We start from the raw sequence: 24054 nt of genomic DNA, 5'->3' as shown, positions 1-24054 counted from the left end.
TTGATTTCCTTGTTTCATCCTGTTCCTCTCAGTTTCTGCTTGATCCATCAGAATTTAATTTCTAAATGATTCTTTTTAAAATTTTCATACTATTTTATGCAGGTTAAACGTCACATTTGTTAAACTGAACCTACATACATTAATAATAGAATGGCGTCAATGCTGAGACATCACAGAGAAACCTGTGGAAATTTGGCCGTCCCGCCGGCCGTCAGAACATAGGGTGGTGGTGGGGGGTGCGGACCGGACCGGACCGGACCGGCCCAAATTAGACAAACAGTCCACCGGGACTCGTAGAGTCTCGCTATTAGGTTTGCTTGCAGAGATCTTTATAATCCAGCAGGTGTCAGTAGACCAACATGGTGGCACAGTGGACACTTATCGATACAGTTTGGGTACCTGAATGCTTCACGAGGCCTCATCTACCCATCACTACTTTTTATTAAAATGTTCCAGATTCTAACTTTAATGAAAGGCCACTCAGCCTCTATCGCCCCCTGTGGCCAGAATACCGCACTTGCAACATCACAGTTACGATTCTGTTGGGACTGGCATCAGCATGTATTTACATCATGAACCCAGCCGATTTTTTTATTTGGTGATGAATCAATCTTACAGACACTTAGGAATGCTGGGAGATGTTTCAGCTGTTAGATTAAGGTGTTAAAAAGAAGAACGCACGGCGAGGTTTTGTTTTCGCTTCTACAAACAAACACTAGGGGGTGCTAAAAGCAAGCTAAACTGCCTAGTGTCCCTTTAAAAGTCTTAAAGACAAACCTTGTCATTTTGGGGGGCCTGGAGGTGAAAGGTGCAGAAATCAAATACCTTCTATACCAGAGAAAAGAGAGCCAACAGAAATGGTAAGGATGCTGCCTGTGGCTGATTAGGGTTGCCCTGGCAACCACCAGTAAGTACTTGATGGCCACTGGAGGTGAAATCAAACCAAAACAAACCAATACTAATAAGAAGCATAATTTTTGATTTTAACAAATAAACCAAACCAAATCTTACCAAGCGTACGTCCAGCAGGCCCCCAGGCTCCACCCTGTCTGGAGCTCCCTGGGGGGTGGTTGGTTGCATAGCCCTGGAGGGGGTGAGGGGTGCTGTAGGCTTGCCGGTGAAGAAGTTCTGAGTCTGGGTGGGTGGACCTGGAGCTCCCATACATGAAGCTGAAGAACAGTATGTGTGTTAAAAGAGCAGATACCCGACTCGCAGTAGCAAGGGCGTCAGTTTGTTTTCAGAATTGCTGGGGACAATAGCCATACACTTGAGTGGGGCTTAAAAATTGCTGGGGACAATAAAGTAGGCTAGCACAGGGGGCGGCAACCCGCGGCTCTGGAGCCGCATGCGGCTCTTCCATCCATCTGATGCGGCTCTCTGTGCTTGTAAAATAATGAATGGATATTTAAATAAAATGCTTTATATTTTACTGCATTAATTTTACATCTGTATGCCAATTCTAAATGTAAAGATTGTCTGCGTAAACCTGAACAGGTCCAACCCGGTCTGTGAGACCGGGTTGACGCGTCACGCTTGTGCGTAATCATGCGCTTCTGAGCTGCTTTCTGACCTTCCCCACCTACAAAGTTTAATTACAACAATCAAATGTGACAGAGCCTGGATTTGTATTCTGAACAGTCTAAACATGTTTTAAAAAGAATCGTATGACAAAAGTGGCACCTGCTCAGTAAAATATTATTGAAGGCAGAGACGGGCTACAGCTTCTGGATCCACTTTATTTAATCGTTTTATTGATTATCTTTTTATGAAAGATAACTTTGACGTACACGAGCGACCAGGCGCGTTGCAAGCTTTTCAAAAGTGTGGTGGATGTTGTCTGTGCCTAAAATAATTTCATGTTATTCATCCTGTTAGTTTAATTTCCATAATAGCGGAGCAGGTGCGAATTTTAGACGCTTCACGCACGTCTCCGTTTTAAACATGTTTAAACTGTTCAGAATACAAATCCAGGATCTGTCTCGTTAGATTGGTGTAACTAAAGTTTGTACTGAATGAAACTTTACGTAAAACCATGTTGAAAAGAAAAGGATCTGATTAAATCGTCTCCCCCTCATTTACAGTCACGGAGTACAGCGCAGTGCGCATGGCTCTGGGGTTAATCAGGTTTAATTGTTTCTCTTTGCAACAATCTTCACAAGAAGGCAAAACAGTTAAATGGCAGGTTACAGATATTTCCATTTGACTGTTTATTTTGACGGATAAACTCAAGGATGTTGGTTGATTTCCTCCCACTGAAGCAGTCTGGAAACCCGGTCTCTCTGAGGGATGTGTCACTTGGAAAATGTTATTTGTATGAAATTATGAAAGTTTGGCTGAATAGCGCTTGTTCCCGTCTCCAATATGGAGACGCATGATGCATCCAGTCGCCTCTTCAGCTCAGAAAGCACCTGTAGAGATATTTGATCACGCACAAAGTTCATGTGGAGCAGAAGCGGTCGGGCTACGGCAGGTGAAACGTTCCTAGCCTACATGAAGTGAAACTGTTTAATTGTAACATTAATATGTTACTGGACACGCTGGTCTGGTTGGTTAGACCAGTGTTTGAAGTGGAAAACACACACACACACACACACACACACACACACCAATTAAAATAATGCTGATAGCGTGGACTAGAAGACAGGTGATGGTTTATGTTTTTAAATGATGATCAGGCTGCTGTAAAATGTAATCTCCATCCACATCCAGACAATTATCCTCTATTCTTTCTCTAGTTGCTCTGCTCTTGTCTGGGATGACAGCTGACGGTGCGCCTAGTGGCTGTGATGCACATTTTACGCATTTGGAGAGGTGGACTGGATGCTTTGCTTTTACTGGAAGATGGTCCACTTAACGCACGGGTGTGGACTACATATTAATGACAAATGAATGAAAATTAAATTGGGAGTTTTTACTTCATATTTTATAAACAAAAATGACGGGGGAACACATTTATGACGTCTTTTTAAACAACATTTTCTAGCGCGACCTGCCTGCTTCACTAAGTCACTGCTTATTAAGGTCCATCCAAAATTACCGTGGCCCACCCAAAAATGAAAACCTGGCGCCGCGCCTGTTATAAACCTCTGCGAATTATTGTTCTTCACGTTATCAAACTCAGACTTTGTACAGCTAATTTCAAGATGTAAAATTATGAATTCAGTCAACCTCTTCAGTCCCTGCATCTCCTGCTCTCCTTGAACCCGACATCGGCTGTCAGAATAGGGGAGGTGAAGAAGGAGATGAGGCAAACAGAGTGAGTGCGACCTAAAGAAACCAGACTGGTGTGGAGGTGAGCAAAACAGCTGGAAAAGTGTGGGTGTTGCATCCAGTGGCGGTTCTACATCGAATTACTCCCCGGGCGAGGCCCCCTTTGAGCGCCCCCCCCCCCCCCAACCGCCCCCCCCCCACCACCACCACCACACCTGCATGAACACACGCATGTTTTCTACAAACAGGCATGTTTTATTAGAATGACTATTGAACATTCATTTTTCTAAGTTGCACATATTTACATAAATTACTATGAAGTTGTCAGAATGTAAAGCACTATACATTATATACTGTATCAAAATATATAGAATCAAATATACAAAAACAAACAATAACTAAATATTAAGAATATATGAACATAATAGATAATAAATATTCTAAATAGCAAAAATATTTCACACATAACAAACTAAAGTTAATCACTACAGCATTGCACTTAGAACAGAAAACACAAACTAAAATTAAAACCTAACCTTGATGCAACGTCATCAATAATGTCGTCATATGAAATCTGCTCCCCTACTGAGTGATTGATACTAATCAGAGCCAGGTGAGTGAGCCGCCCCTGAAACATAGGTGACCTCAGGTATGACTTGATCAAGTTTTGAAAAGCTCCTCTCAGCTTGAGCCACAGTGACTGGCAGAGCAGTCCAAAAGTTGGGGTAGATCTCCAACAGATCTTTATCATGATCCATAATATTTTAGAATTGCCTCTGAAATTGTAATTTAAACTGACATAAAAAAACTGTAGACTACCAAAAATGCCATCTTTTACAGAACAAATCATGTAAAAAATAATCAGTACAGCCATCTGCAATAAATAAACAGGATAGTTAGTGGTGACTGGGGTGTTTTCTTCTGCTTGTAGAGTTGTTTTATTTATTATTATGTGAACATGATCAACATGTGTTTGTTGTTGTTCAGGCAGGCCGCAGGCTGCAGTGAGCATTTAACAAATCCTAGTTTGAATCAGTAAAAAACGATTCAAGGACTTTTTTCGAACCATTTGAATATTCGTTTCAATATTTCAGCCCTATTAGGTCTGTTAGCAATTAGTTGACCGAATTTAACCGTTAAAATCCCAGTTAACTGGTTCAAAAAATTGAAAACATGCATCATGAGAGCTACATACCTTTATCTTTCTGCTCTTTTTTCTTTTTTTCCCCCTGAATGGGGCACCTGGTGGTTTTAGCCTTTTTATGTTCATCTCTTCTGTTTGGCTCCTGACTCAGTAAGTTTCCTTTAGTCAGGACTAAACAATTTAACCTTGATGGGGGGGGGGTGACCACAAAATCGTTTTGTTTTTCCTTTTTTTATTCGGCCATTTCACACAATTCAGAGAAACCTGAAAGAATGATAGGCCTGTGTTTATGATATTATGAATGAAATATGGAAGAACATTAAGATGTGATTGACTTTAGCCATGTTAATACAGTTGATTCAGCCCCTACCCGCTCATTTCATTTGGGAAAGACGCAGAGGTGAATTCCCCCGCCGCACCCCTCCCCTTCCTGTTCTTCATAGACACACAGAGCACGTGAACGTTCTCAGTCAGCAGGAGCGCCTGCAGCTGCAGGGGGCGCCAACTTGCTGTTTCCAATCCAGACACTGTCATATGACAGATAATAGAAAACCTCGGTGCGGCGCAGATTTCCTTTTTTTTTTTTTTTACTCCGCGCTTGTGCGCCCCTTTTGTGTCATGAAAAATGCCGCCCCGGGCAACTGCCCTGTCTGCCCGTGCCTAAAACCGCTACTGGTTGCATCCCCCACGGGTGCGACGCCCATGCGAGCGACCGGTACTGGCTGCTGTCACCTGTTGTGAGCAGCTCTCTGCTGTCTGAGGGTAGGCCCCGCCCACAACGCTGCGCTGCTGTGGCTCCCAGTGTTTTCTTTACTGTGGGAAAAGGGTAATAATGGCTCTTTGATGGGAACAGGTTGCCGACCCCTGGTATAAGATCTGAGCTGGTAAAACAAAAATCCTCATCAGCAGGCTTTTTTGAAAGTGGGGGGGGGGGGGGGGGACACAGCTGCCAATTACAAATTTTGCCGGGGACATGTCCCCGGCGTCCCCGGTTAAAATGACGCCTATGCGCAGTAGGGTCAGACACCAGAGACACCTTACAGACAAGCATCCTTAGTAACAAGAACAGGGTATAATTTTTGTTGTCTTCAATTCAATTCAAAGATACTTTATTAATCCCGGAGGGAAATTAGAGTTTCAGTACACACAATTCTAAAATCAGACATACATACATAGGCACATGACAAGAATTGACCAGTGTGGTCATTCACAACCCGAGTTGCGCTACCTTAATAGAGATCAGAGGGTTTACATGAGGATTGAGTCAGGTGGAAGGAAAAAAAGGCACTTCAGAGATACCCTCCACAGGAAGGGCAGCTTTGCTATGCAAGAAACACATCAGACAGAAATGCAACAGACTTCAGACATTACACAGCATATGTGTCCACTAGGTGGGGAGGTAGGGTTGGGACTCTCCTCACATCAGTGCGATAAGCAGCGCTAGTCACCTCCGTTTGGACAGGGGAGGGAGATAATGGGTTTAGAGAGCACAGTGACTCCTAGATACGGTTCCACAGCCTTCACCGGTCACAGTCCCACCCAGGCTGGGATAGGGAGACAGAGTTACCATGGCGATGGCAACATTCCACATTTCTTCTGAGGGGGAGTAATCACTTCAGCCTCACAGGCTCAAGGGCACCAGATTCAGATAAGAACTTGTTTTGGGGACAGAGATAATTTCCTCTCTGTCTTAAAGTTCTGTTGGTCTCCAACCCCTCTGAATCCAATAATGGTGTAGTTAATCTATTCCCAACCGTGCTGTCCCGTCAACTCGTTCCTTGATCGAATCAACCTTCTGTGCCAGAGCCTGAATCTCAGCCAAAGTTCCAAACTTACAACTCATCTCGACAATTATATGAGTCTGTGCGTTCACAGCGCGGTGTAATCCTAGCCTGGCCTGCCAGACTCATCCTCTGTTTAATTCTGCACAGAGAAAGAGTCTGGTAACTCACAGGCAGAGAGGCACTTGAGGGGCGGGACTAGGCAGCTTAAAAATGACTAATCAGAAAAAAGACGGAAATCCCGACTGTACCCCACAACGCGGTAGATTTCTAGTTGTAGTAAAAAAAATAGCGTCTGGCAACAGCGCAAACCTCTTTTATTTTTTTAGAAGAAATGCTTTTAGTGCTTCTACTTGTTGTGGTTTTAAAGACATTTGAGTCATTTAGACGAGAGGAAAGAGTCGCAGCGAACTCCGCCGCTGTCTTCGTTGTTTATGAGAAACTGAGCGCCGCCGTGTATGACGTCCGCGACGCTGTAGTTTTTTTTTAGCTGAAGTACAAATGGAGTCTGGTGACAGCGCAAACATCTTTGTTTAGAAGAAAGGCTTTTAGTGCGTCTACTTGTTGTGGTTTTAAAGACAAGTTCAAATCATTTAGAACAAAGAAAAGAGCCGCAGCAAACTCCACTTCAGTCACCATGTTTATGACAAACTCGGCGTTGTGGTGTGTGACGCTCAGCGCTGATTGGCTCGGTTAGAATTCTCACGGGGTGGGGTTATTTGAATGGGAGAGTTCCCAGACCCTTTCTCTGTGCAGAATTAAACAGAGGAGGAGTCTGGCAGGCCAGGCTAGTGTAATCCATCCCTGAGCTCTGGGATTGAGCCAATATTCCTCAAAAGCTCATTAATTTTCCGGTAAGCCAGGTAACCACTCAGGCCAAACAGCATGAAACCTGACACCAACACCACAAATAACCAGACGTCTTCAGAATCCTCTACAGACAGTTGAAAGAGGCATATCAGGTTCCACTGTGTCCAGGAGTCCATGATGTGCCCAGCTGGCTCTGTCTCAGAGGGGCAACCAGGAGCCCCTTCTCCCATTCTCAAATAATTTTGTCAATCGCGTTGAGAGACCAACTGACCAGGTCCATGTTAAATAATTTCCAGTTTCCAGAAAAAATGCAGAAGCGCCGTACACCCAAAGACAGACAAAGAGCCTTGGATAAGATAGGGAGGAGAGGAGGAAAAAAGCTTCTGAACTCTCCAAGAGCCGGAAGAAGTTGTTGTGACATTTAGAATCTGAAACCATCAACATGTTCAAACCACGACACACAAACTAAGATGCTTTCAGTCTGTTGACTAACAAACATCAGTTAGAGGATTTAGTTCCCAGCCTAATCCCAGGTGCGTGAGGGAACGTTATCGTAGGTCCTTTCTCCCAGCAGCTGTTAGACTCTATAACCACCACTTCTCCCAACAAAACCAGTAAACAGTTTTTGCATCCCTGCAGCTTTTTGTGAAATGTGTTTGCCATATAAGATTTAAAAGCTGATTTTACTATAAACTGGTGTGGCACATGTATGTATCCTGGAACACTAGATTATCCTAGAGTGTCATGCCAGTCATCTACATTGCCATAGGTACCAAAGCCTGGTCCACGACCTGAGGCTAACCCAGGCTGGTGGTGTCCATGCCACACTGCATTAATGCAGATGTTCATACTAAAGAAGGCCCAACCAACACAGTATCGGTGCATAGAAATGAACAAACTTTAAAAAAGCCTGATGTTTCAGTTTCAAAGCATTAGGATTGTTACGTGTGGTTGGCAGGAAGCAGGTACTTCATCCATGGGGACTTTATTTACAGAAGAGAGGAACACAATGCATCCATCCATGCTTTCTCTACTGCTCTCTCACTCTTCGGCCCAATCCCAATACTCTCACTGTGCCCTACAGTGCACAGTAAGGCCTCCAGTGCAACACAAGTGTGCAAATAATTGCTGAATTGGAACAGTGAGCATTGCGTCATCAACCGCAATACTTGTCAGTCACTGTTTGTGCTACCGTTTAAAAGAATCTTTACTAACAACTTTCAAACAGACAATTTCTTGACAAAATTTGCATTCATTGCTGTCCACATTAAATCTTAGTCTGAAACATTCAAAGCATGAATAAAAATCATTAATCGCCTTAAAATAAACTTTCGGTTGAAAATACATATTTTCCGAAAAGGCACTTGAGCCATTGTTACGCCTTCTTCTCTAAAGTCCCACACAACAATGGATTGTGGGTAATACCCTTCGCCCAAGTCCGCATTGATGCAGACTATGGCCAGGTGCAGATCAAGCCTGCAAAAGGGGCATGGTCACCTTCCACACCTGAGAATCGGGGCCCTACGCACTCGCACCCCTGGACTGGAACACTCAATTTAAGGGCCCGGACCTCAGGCCGACTGGGTGACGGTACGCAGGAAGCATAGAACCCAGCCCGTGGGCCACCACCATCCCGTCCACGTTTTTAACAGATTTTCCCCACTCAGTGACGCACCCACTGACAAGCCGACTCTGATCATTGGCAGCTCCATAGTCAGAAACGTGGTGTTAGAGACTCCAGCAACCATAGTGAAATGTTTACCTGGGGCCAGGGCGGGCGACATTAAATCTTATCTGAAACTGCTGGCTAAGGATAAGCGTAAATAGAGTAAGATTGTTATTCACGCTGGCGGTAACGACACCCGGTTACGCCAATCGGAGGTCACTAAAGTTAATGTTGCTTCGGTGTGCAAGTTTGCCAAAACAATGTCGGACTCCGTAATTTTCTCTGGCCCCCTGCCTGATCGGACCAGTGACGACATGTTTAGTCGCATGCTGTCCTTCAACCGCTGGTTGTCTAGGTGGTGTCTTGAAAACAACGTGGGCTACATTGATAATTGGAAAACTTTTTGGGGAAAACCTGGTCTGATGCGGAGAGACGGCATCCATCCCTCTTTGGATGGTGCAGCTCTTCTTTCTAGGAACATGGCCAGTTTTATTAGTCCTCCATGACAACCCAGGGTCCAGACCAGGAAGCAGAGTCGTAGTTTAACCCACCCCTCTGCAGCTTCAGTACTGCTACCCACCCACTACCCATTGGTATTTGTCAGGTGACGTATTGGGTGCTGTAGCGCGTTGCATGATGGGATAGCTAGTTGTATAAACAATGGAAGTAATGGTTGCTTTGTATGTTGCAAGCTTATAAAGCTACTGACAATGGCACACTCCTGTTGTGTGAAGGACTGCCATGCAGGAATCGTGTTAAGTAGATATTTTCCGTATTTGACCTTTTATTTTTGGACTGAGCTATATCTCAAGGCTGTTGGTCATCCTGACGGATTGGAATTACCCGGACGCATGAAGGTGTGCCGGCATTTTAAACGCTAGAGAACATCACAGAGGTAACAAATTCAATCAAGAAAAGATTCCCATCAGAATATCTGAGCAATATCTCAGACTTGGACACCATCATCAATGCAGCTTGTCGCCAGCGCACTAATGAGCTTTGGGTCACAGACCAGCTACAGAATCAGAACCAGTATACGACCGGTAAATTGAAATTATTTGATTACAGGGCTGCCAACTTTCATGCATTGAGCGTGAAACACACACATTTGACCCTCTTCAAACGCTCTCATGCAACATACCCCCGCCCCTCTACCTCCCCGCACCGCTTGTCAGTGAACAGGGTGAAACGGTGATCATGGTCATTTTATAAACCGTCGGTCAAAATGACAATACAAATGTCTAGCGCAGCCTCTGACTCTATTGTTTTGGCAGCTGCTATTTTATATTGATATTAACTTGTTTAAGTTTTTGGACGCTACTTTTTACTTTTACTTGATTATATATGTTTAAGTAGAGCTAAGCTTACTCAAGTGATATATGTTCAGATGTAATTAAATGTCTGAGGTCCGTTTGTTTTCTTTGAGGTCGCAGGGATCTACAATGTCGACTGTAGACAGTTTGTGAAAACACTGATATCTTGCCTCCATCACAAGTTTATCCCTGCAAAGGACGTTTTCCTCCATGTTCTTTTTATCCATCCTGTTGACTCTTGTTCTGCTTCAACTTCAGCTGCGGCTTCCCCTAGCAACGTGAGTCACATACACCCAAAATGGCGCTAAGCAGGTGTGGTTGACATGCAGGTGTCTGATAAAGACCGATCGAGACAGTGTCGTGCCCATGGCCAAAATCAAACGGATTAAAAATTAGGCTTAATACCGAAAATCATGGAAATATCACAAAAATCTCTCATAAAAATTAGAACAAATTCAGCTGAACAGAAAACTAGAACAATTAAATATGGTTTATTGAACATAAGATATGATTTTTCAAAGACTTTGTTAGTTAATGACGACTGAATTTTTTGCAACTGGAGTTTTTTTTTGTTGTTAGTTTTTCCCTTTTATTTCTCCTGATTTCTTGAAATGAAATTTGATGATGTCATATGGTGCTAGGATGAAACAGCAAAATGAAATATTTGCTTGTTAAACTTTTGGCATGCTGCTAGGCAGCTGACTTAGTTGTGTTTTATGAGTTAACAGTTTTTTTTGTTATGATTTATTTACATGTGTGAGTGAGGCAGACCATATATAAGATTTTCTCATGTCTGCTCCTTTTCATTTAAGCAGTGCAAGTTGTATTATTTGGTGTAAAATCATTTTTCTTTTAAAATGAATTAATAGCACTCATCACAGACGCTTCACATAGATCAAAACAAAATAAAGCATAGTCATAAAATCATAATGACCTTAAAACAGAAATAGATTAAAATAAAACAATTAAGTCATAAAATAATAAAATAACATAAAACTAATAAAAGATTCTTACAAATTTGAGTTAAAAATAAGAAAATAAAAGGTTTAGGTAAAAGCAGCTTTAAATAAAAGGGTCTTCAGCTGTTTTTTAAGTGTCCAGACCTTCAACGCTGCATAAGGATAAAGGAAGATCATTCCAAAGTCGGGGTGCAACAGTCTGGAAGGAGTGATCACCTTGACTTTTGTATCTGGTCTTTGGAACTTCTAGAAGGTTCTGGTGTGTGGACCTGAGGACTCGAGTTGGAGCATAAGGCTTTAACAGTTCAGTAATAGAGGGAGGAGCTTGACCATGTAGACAGGGGCGCAGATAGGATTTTCAAACTGGGGGGCACAAAGTTCCAATGTACCCTCCCCCAAACACACACACACACACGCGCGCACGCACGCACATACACATACACAAACTATTGCAAGCACCTTAACTAGAGCTCAGTCAGTTTGTGTAATTTCATCCAATGTTTTACGTAAAAACTAACTCTTTTATTTACGTCTTAGAAGCCATTATGCAGTGGAATGGTGGCAACAAAGCTCTGCCTGATCAACACTATAAATGATAAATGATTCGCACTTGTATAGTGCCTCTCAGAGTAAGGACTCCAAAGCGCTTTACACTACAGTGTATCATTCATCCATTCACACACTGATGGGGATGAGCTACGATGTAGCCGCAGCTGCCCTGGGGCGCACTGACAGAGTCGCCCCACTATTTAATTCAGTCATTTGTTATTCTTCCAATCAGTTACTAACCAAAACCTCATGCTTTATGCAAAACATGAAATGATTTTCAGCGTACCAATCTTTACAGAAAACATAAAAGCCCTAAAAAACTGCACATAAAATATATTTAAAAACGATATTCACTTATCACTTAGAGCAGTATAGTTCCCGAACTTTTCAGCCTGACCAACAAATGTTCCTTCATAATTTTACGTTATTTATAAATTTTCATTATATTTGGAAAGTTTTTATTTATATATAAATATATAAATCTCTTTTAAACTTTTATATTTTACCTTTTTTATGATTATGTGGCACACTTGACTTCCATATCTAACGCATCGGCATCTTTTTACGGCTTTTTTTTTTACATTATTGCTACGTCTGTCACATTAGCGGTGTTTTACCATAGTTTCTACATCCATCACGTCCCAGAGAAGGTTAAACCAACATCAAGCCCAACATTTGGAGCTCGTAAACTCCACACACCTCTCGTGCAGCACCAGCTGTCTGATGCTGCAGCAGCGTCCATCTTCCCAGCTGGATGAGTGAATTTCTTCATCAGAGTCAATATTCTGCTTCATAATCAGAGTCAGTCATGACCAGACAAAGTGATCAGTCAACAAAGACCAGACCTGCCGGCAATTAAATATGTTTTATCTCATATTTGCGCTCTTCATGCTGCACGCATCTCCTCCTCTCCCTGACTGGGAGCCTCTCAGCGGGAGGCGATTTTCAAGCTCTAAAAACTCCCAAACTTTGCTCAGCCTGAAGGTTACACATCTCCACTATCTTCTGATGTAAAGTAGTAACTTCATGAGGGATCATATTTGTAGATGAGACTTGTTAAAGTCAGCAATGAGGCTTTGGCACGTATAACGAGTAAGTCCCAACACTGACAACAACGTACTGAATCTAGAACCAACATGCATAAACAGACAGATCGGTCCCGCCTACTTACACTGTTGGTCTTTTTTAAATATGCAGTAATCGTTGCTTGCCTTTTTCGCTTCATCCTGCATCCTAGCAGCAACCACTTTGGCACCTCTGGAGACGGCGTTTGTTTACGTCATGCTGCATTCAGTGTAATTGGACAAATGAGCTTCAAGCGCTTAACCTCCGATTTTGTTTTCTTTCTGGCCTTAGTGCGGGGAGACGGATCGGGGACAAATCCCCCCCCCCCCCCCCACGTGCCCCATCCTATCTGCGCGCCTGCATGTAGAGCCCTGAAAGTTATAGTCAGGATTCTAAAATGAACTCTAAAGTTAACGGATAACCAGTGTAGAGACATCAGAATAGGGGAGGAGATGAAGGCATGGATGACCATTTCCAGATCACGTTTTGACACCAACCTTCGCAGTTTAGAGATATTTCTTAAGCAACAAAAACAGTTTCGGACCAATGTTACATAATAATAATATAATACATTTGTGATAATCAGATCTCTTTGCTCTCTCTCACAGAATCCTGGCTGCAGCAAAAGGACTATGTTAGTTTAAATGAGTCAACTCCTTCTAATTATTTAAATTTCACATTGCTCGAAGTACAGGGTGAGGAGGAGGAGTGGCAACCATTTTTCATTCAGACCTATTAATCAACAGTGTTGGGAACGTTACTTTTAAAAAGTAATTTGTTATAGTTGCTGATTACTTTGTCAACAAAGTAACTGAGTTACTTATCAAGTTACAAGATTATAAAAATAACTAATTACCAACAAAAATAAGTATTTTGTTACTTTTTTCATTAAAGAAGGCAAGAAAAATTGGTTCCCCTCTTAAACGTATTTAATTTACTATAAATTACTACAATAGTGAAATATAAATGACTAATGACTGGAAAATAATAAAATGTATGTCCAATTCTTTTTTCTATAAAACTGAATAATTGAAATAAATGGGCGCTTAACAGGATGAACTACTAACAGGAAACATTACACTAATCTAGACTATTAAAAGGTCACTGTGTGATATTTAACAAGACCACAATCAGCTAAAATTTATAATTGCAAATAGAAACACCTGTAAAGGTTCCCAAGTCTTTAAATGGTCTCTCAGTCTAGTTAAATTACAGAAATGAATGTAATTTTGCACAGTATTTAAATTTTTCCAGCTTCACATAATTGTGTGTTTTAGCAGCATTTCTGTTGCTGGTAATCTAGTAATGGTTAAATAAATAAATAACATCCTTTAAAATGACACTAGAAGAGGCACACGCCTGATGGAGGACTTACATTTACTAACTTGGGGTCAGACCCAACCACAGAAGAGCTGAAGCAGGGTGATAAAGACGTCCAGGAAACTGATGCATCAGTGTTACAGCGGGACTAAAGAAATGATCAGAAACAGGTTACAGTTGGATGATCTAAGAAGGTAGAAGATCATGAGGTCTGAGAGGTGATAGCCTGGCATCAGCTGATGACGGCCTCAACACGCCTCGCTGCTGAATTTGTAACGCACGCACTTTCTTATCAGTAACAGAAATGGCGTCATAATAAAAGAAGACGATAATTAATTGGATTACTCGTTACTGAAAAAACTATTTTTTTAGTAACGCCGTTATTTTAAACTGCGTTATTCCCATCACTGTTAATCAATCCCTTACCAGTTAATAGTTACAGTTCGTTTGAACATCTTATTCTTAGTTTTCCTAATCCAGATTGCAAAACTGTAAAACCACTCTTGTTTGTAGTTTTGTATCGTCCACCAGGCCCTTTCTCTGAGATTTTGGATCAGATCTCTGATTTTTTATCTGACTTGGTGCTAAATACTGATAAGGTCATTGTAGTGGGGGATTTTAACATTCATGTGGACATTGAAAATGATAGCCTCATAGAGCATAGAGTGTGAGGAAATAGCGATCTTTCCACATAATCCAGTCCTCTCGGACCACTTTCTGATAACCTTTGAAGTTTTTATAACTGAGTTCACGAGACATGAAAGTAAATTTCACTATAGTCGGTCTCCATCTGACAACACTGTTGCATCTTTTAAATCAATTGTTCCATCTTTACTGTCCTCAGCATCTCAGAGGAACGTATCAGAGGGCAATATTTTTATTTCTAGCCCCTCACAAATTGATGCTTTAGTTCATCATGTTAATTCCTCTTTACGTGTGGCATTAGATGATGTTGCCCCTTTAAAAAGGAGGTAATTAGGGACAGGAAGTTGGCTCCCTGGTTTAATTCTCATTTACAAACTTTAAAACAAAACTCTAGAAAATTGGAGAGAACATGGCGCTCTACACACCAGGAGGAGCCCTACTTATCCTGGAAAATAGACTTGTGCTTTATAAAAATAAGCTTCGACAAACTAGAACTGCTTATTTTTCATCGCTAATTGAGGAGAATAAGCATAATCCTAAATTTCTTTTCATGTACAGTTGCCATACTTACACAGAATCATAGCTCTGAACGATCTATTCCCTTAGCCCTCAGCAGTAGAGCCCTGCACTGAAGCCCTAGACCCTCGGGCCGGGCTTCAGGCAAATGACTGTGTAATTACCTCGGACACGGGTCGGGCCGGGCGCCTTTATTTTTAATCGAATTCATAAAAAAAATTGAAACACTTAAATCAGGGGTCGGCAACCTGTTCCCATCAAAAAGCCATTATTACCCATTTCCCACAGTAAAGAAAACACTGGGAGCCACAGCAGCCGCAGCGTTGTGGGCGGGGCCTACCCTCAGACAGCAGAGAGCTGCTTTAACCAATCACAACAGGTGACAGCAGCCAGTACCGGTCGCTCGTGTACATCAAAGTTATCTTTCATAAGACGATAATCAATAAAACGATTTATATAAAGTGGATCCAGAAGTTGTAGCCCGTCTCTGCCTACAATATTTTGATATTTTTCACCCTGTTGATGGTTTTACTGAGCAGGTGCCACTTTTGTCATACGTTTCTTTTTAAAACATGTTTAGACTGTTCAGAATACTAATCCAGGCTCTGTCACGTTTGATTGTTGTAATTAAACTTTGTAGGTGGGGAAGGTCAGAAAAGGATCCGATCAATTTGTTTTTCCCTCATTTACAGTGAGGGAGATAACGGCGCAGTGCGCCTGGCTCTGGTGTTAATCAAGTTTAATTGAATCTATTTTCACAAGAAAACACAACAGTTAAAAGCAGGGCTTGTGTTGTGTTGACCGGATATTTCCCGTATTTGACCATTTATTTTGACGGAGAAAGCATAGAAAGAATTACCCCGACGCATGCAGACGAACTGACATTTTATTCTACGCACATCGCAGATGTAGCTAAATCGCTCAAGAAAAGATTCCCATCTGAACATCTGAGCTGGACACTGCTCAGCGCAGCTCACTGTCAGCGTGTACTACATGAGGTACACAGCGAGCTGAAGATGTGGAGAGGGGCTTGGAGCGCGTCGCAGAACCAGAGCGCATGCGGGAAGATTCCTCCGACTGAATTCAGTCGGAGGAATCTTCCCGCTGATCTGAATCTGATGCGGCTCTCTGTGCTTGTAAAATAATGAATGGCTATTTAAGTAAAATGCTTTATATTTTACTGAATTAATTTTATATCTGTAAGTCAATTCTATGTAAAGATTGTCTGCGTGAACCTGAACAGGCCCAACCCAGTCTTACTGTGAGACTGGGTTGACGCGTCATGCTTGTGCGTAATCATATGCGCTTCCTGAGCTGAAGAGGATGTGAGATTCTGGGCTTCTCCTCAGACGGCTCCTGGATGTGTCGCCACATTGGAGACAGGAACAAGCACAATTCCGCCAAAGTTTCATAATCAGGGAACATTTTCTAAGTGACAAGTCTCTCTGAGAGACAGGGTTTGGAAAACACTCGCTTCAGTGGGAGGAACCTTCCCGCATGCGCTCTGGTTCTGCAACGCGCTCCAAGCCAATCTCCACAACTTCAGCTCGCTGTGCACATATGCGCTGACAGCGAGCTACGCTGAGCAGTGTCCAGCTCAGATATTCAGATGGGAATCTTTTCTTGAGTGATTTAGCTACATCTGCGATGTGCGTAGAATAAAATGTCAGTTCGTCTGCATGTGTTGGGGTAATTCTTTCTATTCTTTCTCCGTCAAAATAAACGGTCAAATACGGGAACTGTCCGGTCAACCCAACACAAGCCCTGCTTTTAACTGTTCTGTTTTCTTGTGAAAATTGTTGGAAAGAGATTAAATTTAACTTGATTACCACCAGAGCCAGTGTGCCGTCATCTCCATGACGGTAAATGGGGGAAAACAAATTGATCGGATCCTTCACGTCTTTTAACACATTGGTCAGGATTGACGCACTTTGTTTTCATTTAGTTGGTTAAAAAAAAGTCGGGCTCGGGTCGGGTCAGAGAATACTGAAAACCTTTTCGGACCGGGTCGGGCTGGGGCTCCACCCCCTCGGGCCGGGCCAGACACGGGCTCCGATTTTAGGCCCGTGCAGGGCTCTACTCAGCAGTAATGACTTTATTGGATTTTTTACAAGTAAAATTAATTCTTTTAGAAACAAAATCTTTAGCATCCTCCCTAATTCAATTTCTTCTTCCTCAGTAAGTGAGGCAGCATCAGAGGTGACTGTAGAACCTCATCTGTGTTTGAACCGTTTTGATCCAGTTGAGCTTTCAGAGTTATCAAAAATATTAGCTTCATCTAAACCTTCAACTTGCATTTTAGATTCAATCCCAACCAAATTATTTAAAGATGCATTTCCTATGGTTACTGCCCCCATTCTAGATATAATCAGTCTATCCTTAGTAAATGGGTATGTACCACAGGATTTTAAGGTAGCTGTAATCAAACCTTCACTTAAGAAGCTTTCTCTGGATCCAGAGGACCCAATGAATTATAGACCAATATCTAACCTTCCATTTTAATCCAAAATCCTGGAGAAAATAGTGGCCAACCAAGTATGTGAGCATCTAAATTGTAGCTGCCATCAGAGACAGTTATACAACTTTATTTTATTCTGATACTTACGGTTGAAAGACTAATTGAAGAAGAAAAATATGATTTGTTTTAGGTTTGTTTAAATATACATTTAAATAGGCTTTTTTTTCTTTCTTTTTTTTTTTTTTTTTTTTTTTTTGTTATTTGAGGTGGAACTGAAGTTCTGTATGTTGTTTTGGTCCAGTCTGAAATTGTGACACTTCAGTCAGCATGAGGGCAGCGTTGTGATTAAAGTTGCAGTGTGTAGTTTCCAGACACTAGAGGGCAGTACATACAAACATACATTTTAGGGTAGTTTTACACAGTGCCAAGGAACCTCACCTTGATATCTTGGCCCCGCCCCAGTCTCCTAGGAGAAACGTCATCGGGAACAGCCAAGACGTGTTCCAATGTTCATATTCTACCGAGGTGTGTGTTCTCCGTTTGTTAGCCGTTTAGCTAGCTAAGCAAGGATACACAGGAGGTGTCTTGTAGCCTAGCCTTGGTCAAAAATTACCCAGAATACACCGGGGTATTTTTAAAAGAATGGCAGATCAGAAGCTGGCAGCTACTTCGGGGGAATATTTCAAGTTTAAAAGTAAGTCAACTAATTTAAAATGTTTTTTTAGATCCAAAGAAGTTATCTATGGTTGGTTAGGTGCTTAGTAGTTGCAGCTTTGGTCGCTAGAGGGTAACTCACTTACATATTTAATTAAAAAAATATACACAATTTAAAAAGTTAAAGGCTTGTTATATATTCAGTGTTGGAAGTAATGCGGTACAAAAGTAATTAATTACTGTAATGCATTGCTTTTTGCTGTAATGTGGTAATGTAAGGCATTACAGGGAAAGAAAATGGTAATGTTTACTCGGTACAATTGTCAGTAACGCGGTAATTACAATGCATTTTTAAACCCAGAATCAAAATCTGTTCCTTAAAAATTCTAATTGCGGGAAACCCGAAGAAAGATCCAGTATCTGCATATATTACGTCATTTATGGACTCAGCTTTGCGGGCAGAGAGGACGCCATGGTAACGGCTCAGCTGCGTCCTGCACGCGGCCGCTGTAACATTCACAAAATCGCTCCACTAAAACAAAATAATTCACTTGCGATCGTTCATATCAGCGCATATTCGCTGGTATTTTGTGCTTTTCTGACGTGCTTTGCCTCAGCTGAGTTCATAATCTGTGCCCCGGTGATTTCAACTCATTACTGCTGGAGCGCCGCGCATGTGAAGATCCCTTTGGCTGATCATTAGAAAGTAGGAAGTCTAGGAAACAGTTTTTCTGGAAGACGGAGAAAACATGCAGCATGCAGGAAGGTTAGAGAAAGGGCAGGAAATTCAAAAAATCAAGAAAAAAAGAAAAAAGTAGTTAGATTTATCCCCAATACACATTTTTACCTGTGAAAAGCAATAATATACAAGCATTTAATATTTATACATGTGATAGAATCTGATCACTCCAGAAGTCAGTCCCACATCCAGGGCCGTATCAAGGCATTTGGGGACCATGGCAAAAATAGGCTTGGAGCCCCCACCACCTCACTCCCTGCTCAGTTAATATAAGATGGCAGCGTGCTGAGAGTACAGATTGTTGTTGCTTTTATATAATAAACAATCATTTTAAAGCACTGTTATTATATCTGACTGTTTTAACAGCAACCCTAGCTCAGACACCACATCACCTTCCTCATATATGTCATGAGCTCACTGAGCGTCAGATTACCAGATTCATATTGAAGTTGTTTTGGTGAAAGTAACTTAAAGTAATGCAAAAGTAGTGTAATGCCTTACATTTTAAAATCAGTAATATTGTAATGTAATGAATTACTTTAAAATGAGGGTAAAATGGAATAAATAATGCATTACAGTTTTGAAGTAACTTGCCCAACACTGTATATATTTAAATTAAAACTTATATGTATAAAATATAACATTATCCCACGTGTCACGTGACGTTACGTGACCGCCGTGGATGCTGCGGTCATGTGATGTAAGTCTGTTCCATTTAAACGTTTACTTTGACCAAGGAAGGACAGTGTCCACGTAAGCAAGGCGCCTGGCCTCGCAAGACATCGCTTCGCAAGGCCAGGCTGCTGCAGCTAGAGTTCTGATGAGAATTAAAAAGAGAGACCACATCTCTCCTGTCTTAGCTTCCCTACATTGGCTGCCTGTTAAATTCAGAATAGATTTTAAGATCCTCCTTCTCACATATAAAGCTCTTAATAATCAAGCTCCATCATACATCAGTGATCTGATTGTTCCATACGTTCCTAACCGAGCACTTCGCTCTCAGACTGCAGGTTTACTGGTGGTTCCCAGAATATCTAAAAATAGGATGGGAGGCAGATCTTTTAGCTATCAGGCTCCTCTCTTGTGGAACCAGCTCCCAGCTTTAGTCCGTGAGGCAGACACTTGAGGCAGTCTTCTTTTGTGCATTCATTCTGTGTTTCTTCTAACTGCATTACTTGGTTTTTTTAACACAGAAAAGGATTGTTTTACCTTTTATTGCTGTCATTTTGACTACTCCTGCAGTCTTCTTCAGAGCTTCCCACTGTTGACGGCGTCACTTGTTTATTCGCAGGCAGCAGAGGACAGTATCGCCCTCTGCTGCCCGTGCTCTCCTAGTCGATGACACAGTCCCATGCGTGATCCAATGTGAATACTCCATCGTCTCTGTTTATGGTTCCGTGTCCACGTCTCCTTATTTTTATGGTTTACTTAATCCATCTTTTGTATTTTTGTTCGGTGTTTATGACGCTTATGCTGTTCCAATCCATTATATCATTTTTTCTTGTGCAGTGGTCAGGCCCAAGGCCTTTTTTCTTTGGGCCCTGGCCCCTCCTAATCGGGGGCCTTTGGAGTTTCATGTCCCAAGTGTCAGTGATTGTTTGAGTTCCCCGAGCACAGCTACAGCTACAATCAAACCAGTTTCGATTGTAAACAAAGCATTTTTTGGTTTTTGATATATTAAGATAAAATAATACTTGAATTGTATTTTAGAAGAGCTGCCCTGTGTGAAAGTGCTGACAGGATGGAGGTTGTGAGTTCAAATTCCATTTAGGAAATTTAGTCTATTGTTTTATTTATTCCAGGGGTCCTCAACTACATTTGTTCAAGGGTTTATTCCAGCAGACACCAGAGAAGTTCAATCATCATTGTATCTTAATTTATTACAATTTAAAATGGCCTTTTTCCCATCTGAGCTGTTTGGTTGTGGTTTTAGTTGTGTTTGGAGAATGTGGACAGCTGTAGATGTTTGGGACATGGAACTGTAGAGGCCCCCAGTTGGGGGGCGTTTGGGTTAAACAGGTTAAGGGTGGTTTCTTTATTGTACTTTCTGCTTCTTGTTTCGTGGCTCTTGTGTGTCTTCCACTTGTTTCTTTCTCACACTCTTTTTCTATGTTCTATTGTTTGTGTGTTGAGCTGGCGTCCGGTTTCTCCTATGTAGGTTTTACTGCAGAGTTTGCATGGGATTTCGTATATGACTCCACACTTATGTATTCCTGATATCTTGTCTTTTGGTGTACTAGTCTTTTTCTAACGGTTATTTGTGGCGTTAAAACAGAGCGCCTTGGGATTCCCCCAGAAGAGCTGGCCCAGGTAGCTTAGGACAGGGAAATCTGGGGCTCTGCTAAGGCTGCTCTCAATGGTCTAGTGGTCTACCTTGAGGACCTAGTATCTGCCATAAGACTGGGAGGATGTGGGTTCAAATCCACGGTCAGGTAGTGGTGTGCATCTCTACCTGTCTCACGATTTGATCTGATTCCAATTATCTGTCTAACGATTCGATTTGAGTCTGAAATGCATCATGATTCTTCACACTAAATTTTTCATTACTTAATAAAAGCAGTAGAATAGTTTTCAATTTCTTTTTTATTTCGATATCCCTGAAAAACAGAACTATAGTGAGCAACAATTTTTAAAGTGTGCTGCCTATAATTACTTAAATAATATAAGAAATAATGTTTTCAGTAAAGCAGCTTTAAGATACAACTGAACTTAAAAATAGTAAACAAATACTGTGTTAAGTGATTCTTTCACATCCAGGATCCCAAAACCGAAATTAGCCCAGACATCCGATTTAAATGTAACGGGTGCATCTTTGATTACTGGTAATGTTGGCCCTGTATCTCTGTCCGCCTTTTCTGTTTTAAATTGCTGCTTGGACAACGCAGTGTGCATGTCATTGCAACTCTGCCCCTGGAAGTAATTGTAAAACCTCAAAACTTTATTGTCCTCGCACGTCCAGAACATAGACATAGACATAGACATAGGGAGAAATCTCATTATGTCACGTTGCTGCATCGATGCAGAATCATGCAAGGCTGAATCACGATGCATCTTAGAATCGATCATTTTTCCCACCTCTATGGTCAGGTCATACCAAAGACATCCCGAGGGGATGGGTCAAAGGGGAGGAACACATTCCACCACAAACTTGTGTGTGACTTTAATCTGGATGGATGGATAGATGGATGGATAGGTGGGTGGGTGGGTGGATGGATGGATGGATGGAACCTAGCCTGTCTACTAACAATTGGTTTATAAAGTTATTCAAAAACAACTATGACTAAAGAGAATTAGAAATCAGCAAAGAATGACTCTGTGCTTTAATTCCTCATAAACCTCCCGTGTATTTGTCTTTATTCTCCTGTGGTTTGCAGCTGTTCTAGTGCAGGGGTATTCATTTCTGGTCCTGGGGGGCCCAGTATCCAGCACGTTTTAATTTTAACTCTGTTTCAACACACCTGATTTTAATCAGCAGGCAATTGACATGTGTCTGCAGAGTCTGATGAGCTGCTGCACAGGTGACAGCATCAAGTGTGTTGGAGCAGAGAAACCACTAAAACGTGCTGGATACTGGCCCTCCAAGGCCAGAATTGAATACCCCTGCTTCAGTGTTTGGTAGTTTCTGCTGCAGTGATGCAACATTCATGGGATGTTTTTATGCAAATAGAAATGTTAAAGTATTTTACACAGTCCAGTCAAAATGTTCCCTGTTTGGGAATGAATCAGGTCATTTCAGCCAATATGAATTATATTATTTATCAGGGACAAAAGCTCAGGTACGTTTATCCCAGAACAGCTTGTGTACATGTCAGAAAGTAATTTGATTTGTTTGTTTGTGTGTTTGTTTGTGTGTTTGTTTCAAAACAATTAAACAGAAGCTTATCAGACGTGCGCGCGCGCACACACGCAAGTAACAGAAAATAAAAGACTTCAGTGTTAAAGCTACGTTTACGCGAATGACCAAATAAGGAAGAACCTCAGAACCATTCACTCCTCACGTCATCTCCGTTTTTCTAAGTTAACAAATAAAGAAAAATGGATGAACTGCTAATTTAATCTGACATTTCTAGACTGATGGGAGATTTCCCCCCAGTATTGTTTTTTACATTTGTTTTGTGCGGGCTGGACTTCAGAATCAGAGCCTCAGCCTGAGACCCGAACCAGAACCAGCCCGTCCCAGTCTGGGTTCTGAGGAATAAAACCGTTCTGATCAGAACTTTAATAACTTTGTGATCACGCGCTGTGGGTCTGGAGGTATGCGCAGCACCGGAGTCTGCTGATGTGGTTGTCATGGCGACCCCTACGGTAGCAATGCTAACAGCAGCTAACTTTAGCTTGACTCGAGGCCGCGGTTCTTTTGGACTTTGGACCGGAGGGACACGTCGTGGGACACCCCACCGGTCACTAACCGAAGAGGCGCAGATAGCGAAAGTCTGACCTCGGTCTGTCGCTAATTGCGCAGTTAGGCCGGGCGCTAACCGCTGGGACACACCTGGAGGACCGGAATTCTCCGGATGAGTTCTCCGTTAAACCGGGCACCTGGACCGGGAGCGCTCCGACGTTAGCACAGCTGTGGCTAATGTTAGCATCCCGATTTGAACTTTAATTAGATCTAGTCAGACGTTCACGTGATGCTTCTGGAGTCTTGTTTACTAATGGAACGCGCTCGCGCGGCGTGCAGCGCGAGACGCTCCACACACCTGGAGACGTCACGAGCTGCTCATCGGTTTGTTTCCAGGATAAATGGTTCCGCTGTGCAGTGGATCAGCGGTTCTGCCGTTTCTCCAGCTGCTAAAACATCCAGCAGATAACGGTACCTGTCAACCTGCGGGGCAGACCTGTTACGGTTCGGTCCGAAACCAAGACAAAGGTGCCGCGGAGACAATGCATCTAATTTTTAATATGTTCTACCAGAACCCACTCCCATCCCCCTCCTCTACGTACCGGATCACACTTAACCTGTCCCACACCCTCACGGCTACCGGAGGCTGCTGCGCTACCGGGGGCTGCAGCCGTTCTGGCGGCTCGGTACCACTGCATTGTTCCGAGCCGAGCTCACTGCTCCTCAGCCCGGTCTGAACCTTACCTTGCCTTCGCCGATCTGTCGTAAACCCATCCCGTCCCGGCGCCCAGGTCTCCAAATCCTGCAGCGGGATAATTCCGGTCCATGAAGGGAACGGCTGGATGAAGATGGACAGAGAGAGGGGGAGGGGAGGAGGACCGTC

The 24054-nt window shown here is 42.4% G+C and overlaps 1 protein-coding gene across 2 annotated transcripts in view; it reads right to left on the bottom strand.

Annotated features, from left to right (window-relative positions):
* The window catches only part of prr12b (proline rich 12b), a 63988-nt gene extending 39942 nt beyond the window's left edge, over nucleotides 1-24046 (bottom strand). For both annotated transcript variants that reach the window (XM_054741931.2, XM_015969256.3), the window contains exons 1-2: nucleotides 23916-24046; nucleotides 1012-1169 (exon numbers count right to left, since the gene is read on the bottom strand). In XM_054741931.2, coding sequence (XP_054597906.2) covers nucleotides 1012-1169; nucleotides 23916-23998 — 241 coding nt within the window. In that variant the 5' untranslated portion in view covers nucleotides 23999-24046. The remainder of the gene's footprint in view (nucleotides 1-1011; nucleotides 1170-23915) is intronic.
* Between the last annotated feature and the right edge of the window lie 8 nt (nucleotides 24047-24054).

This window comes from Nothobranchius furzeri, chromosome 18 (assembly GCF_043380555.1).
Source record: "Nothobranchius furzeri strain GRZ-AD chromosome 18, NfurGRZ-RIMD1, whole genome shotgun sequence".
NCBI classification, from domain to species: domain Eukaryota; kingdom Metazoa; phylum Chordata; class Actinopteri; order Cyprinodontiformes; family Nothobranchiidae; genus Nothobranchius; species Nothobranchius furzeri.
This window is presented reverse-complemented; position numbering and strand designations above follow the sequence as displayed.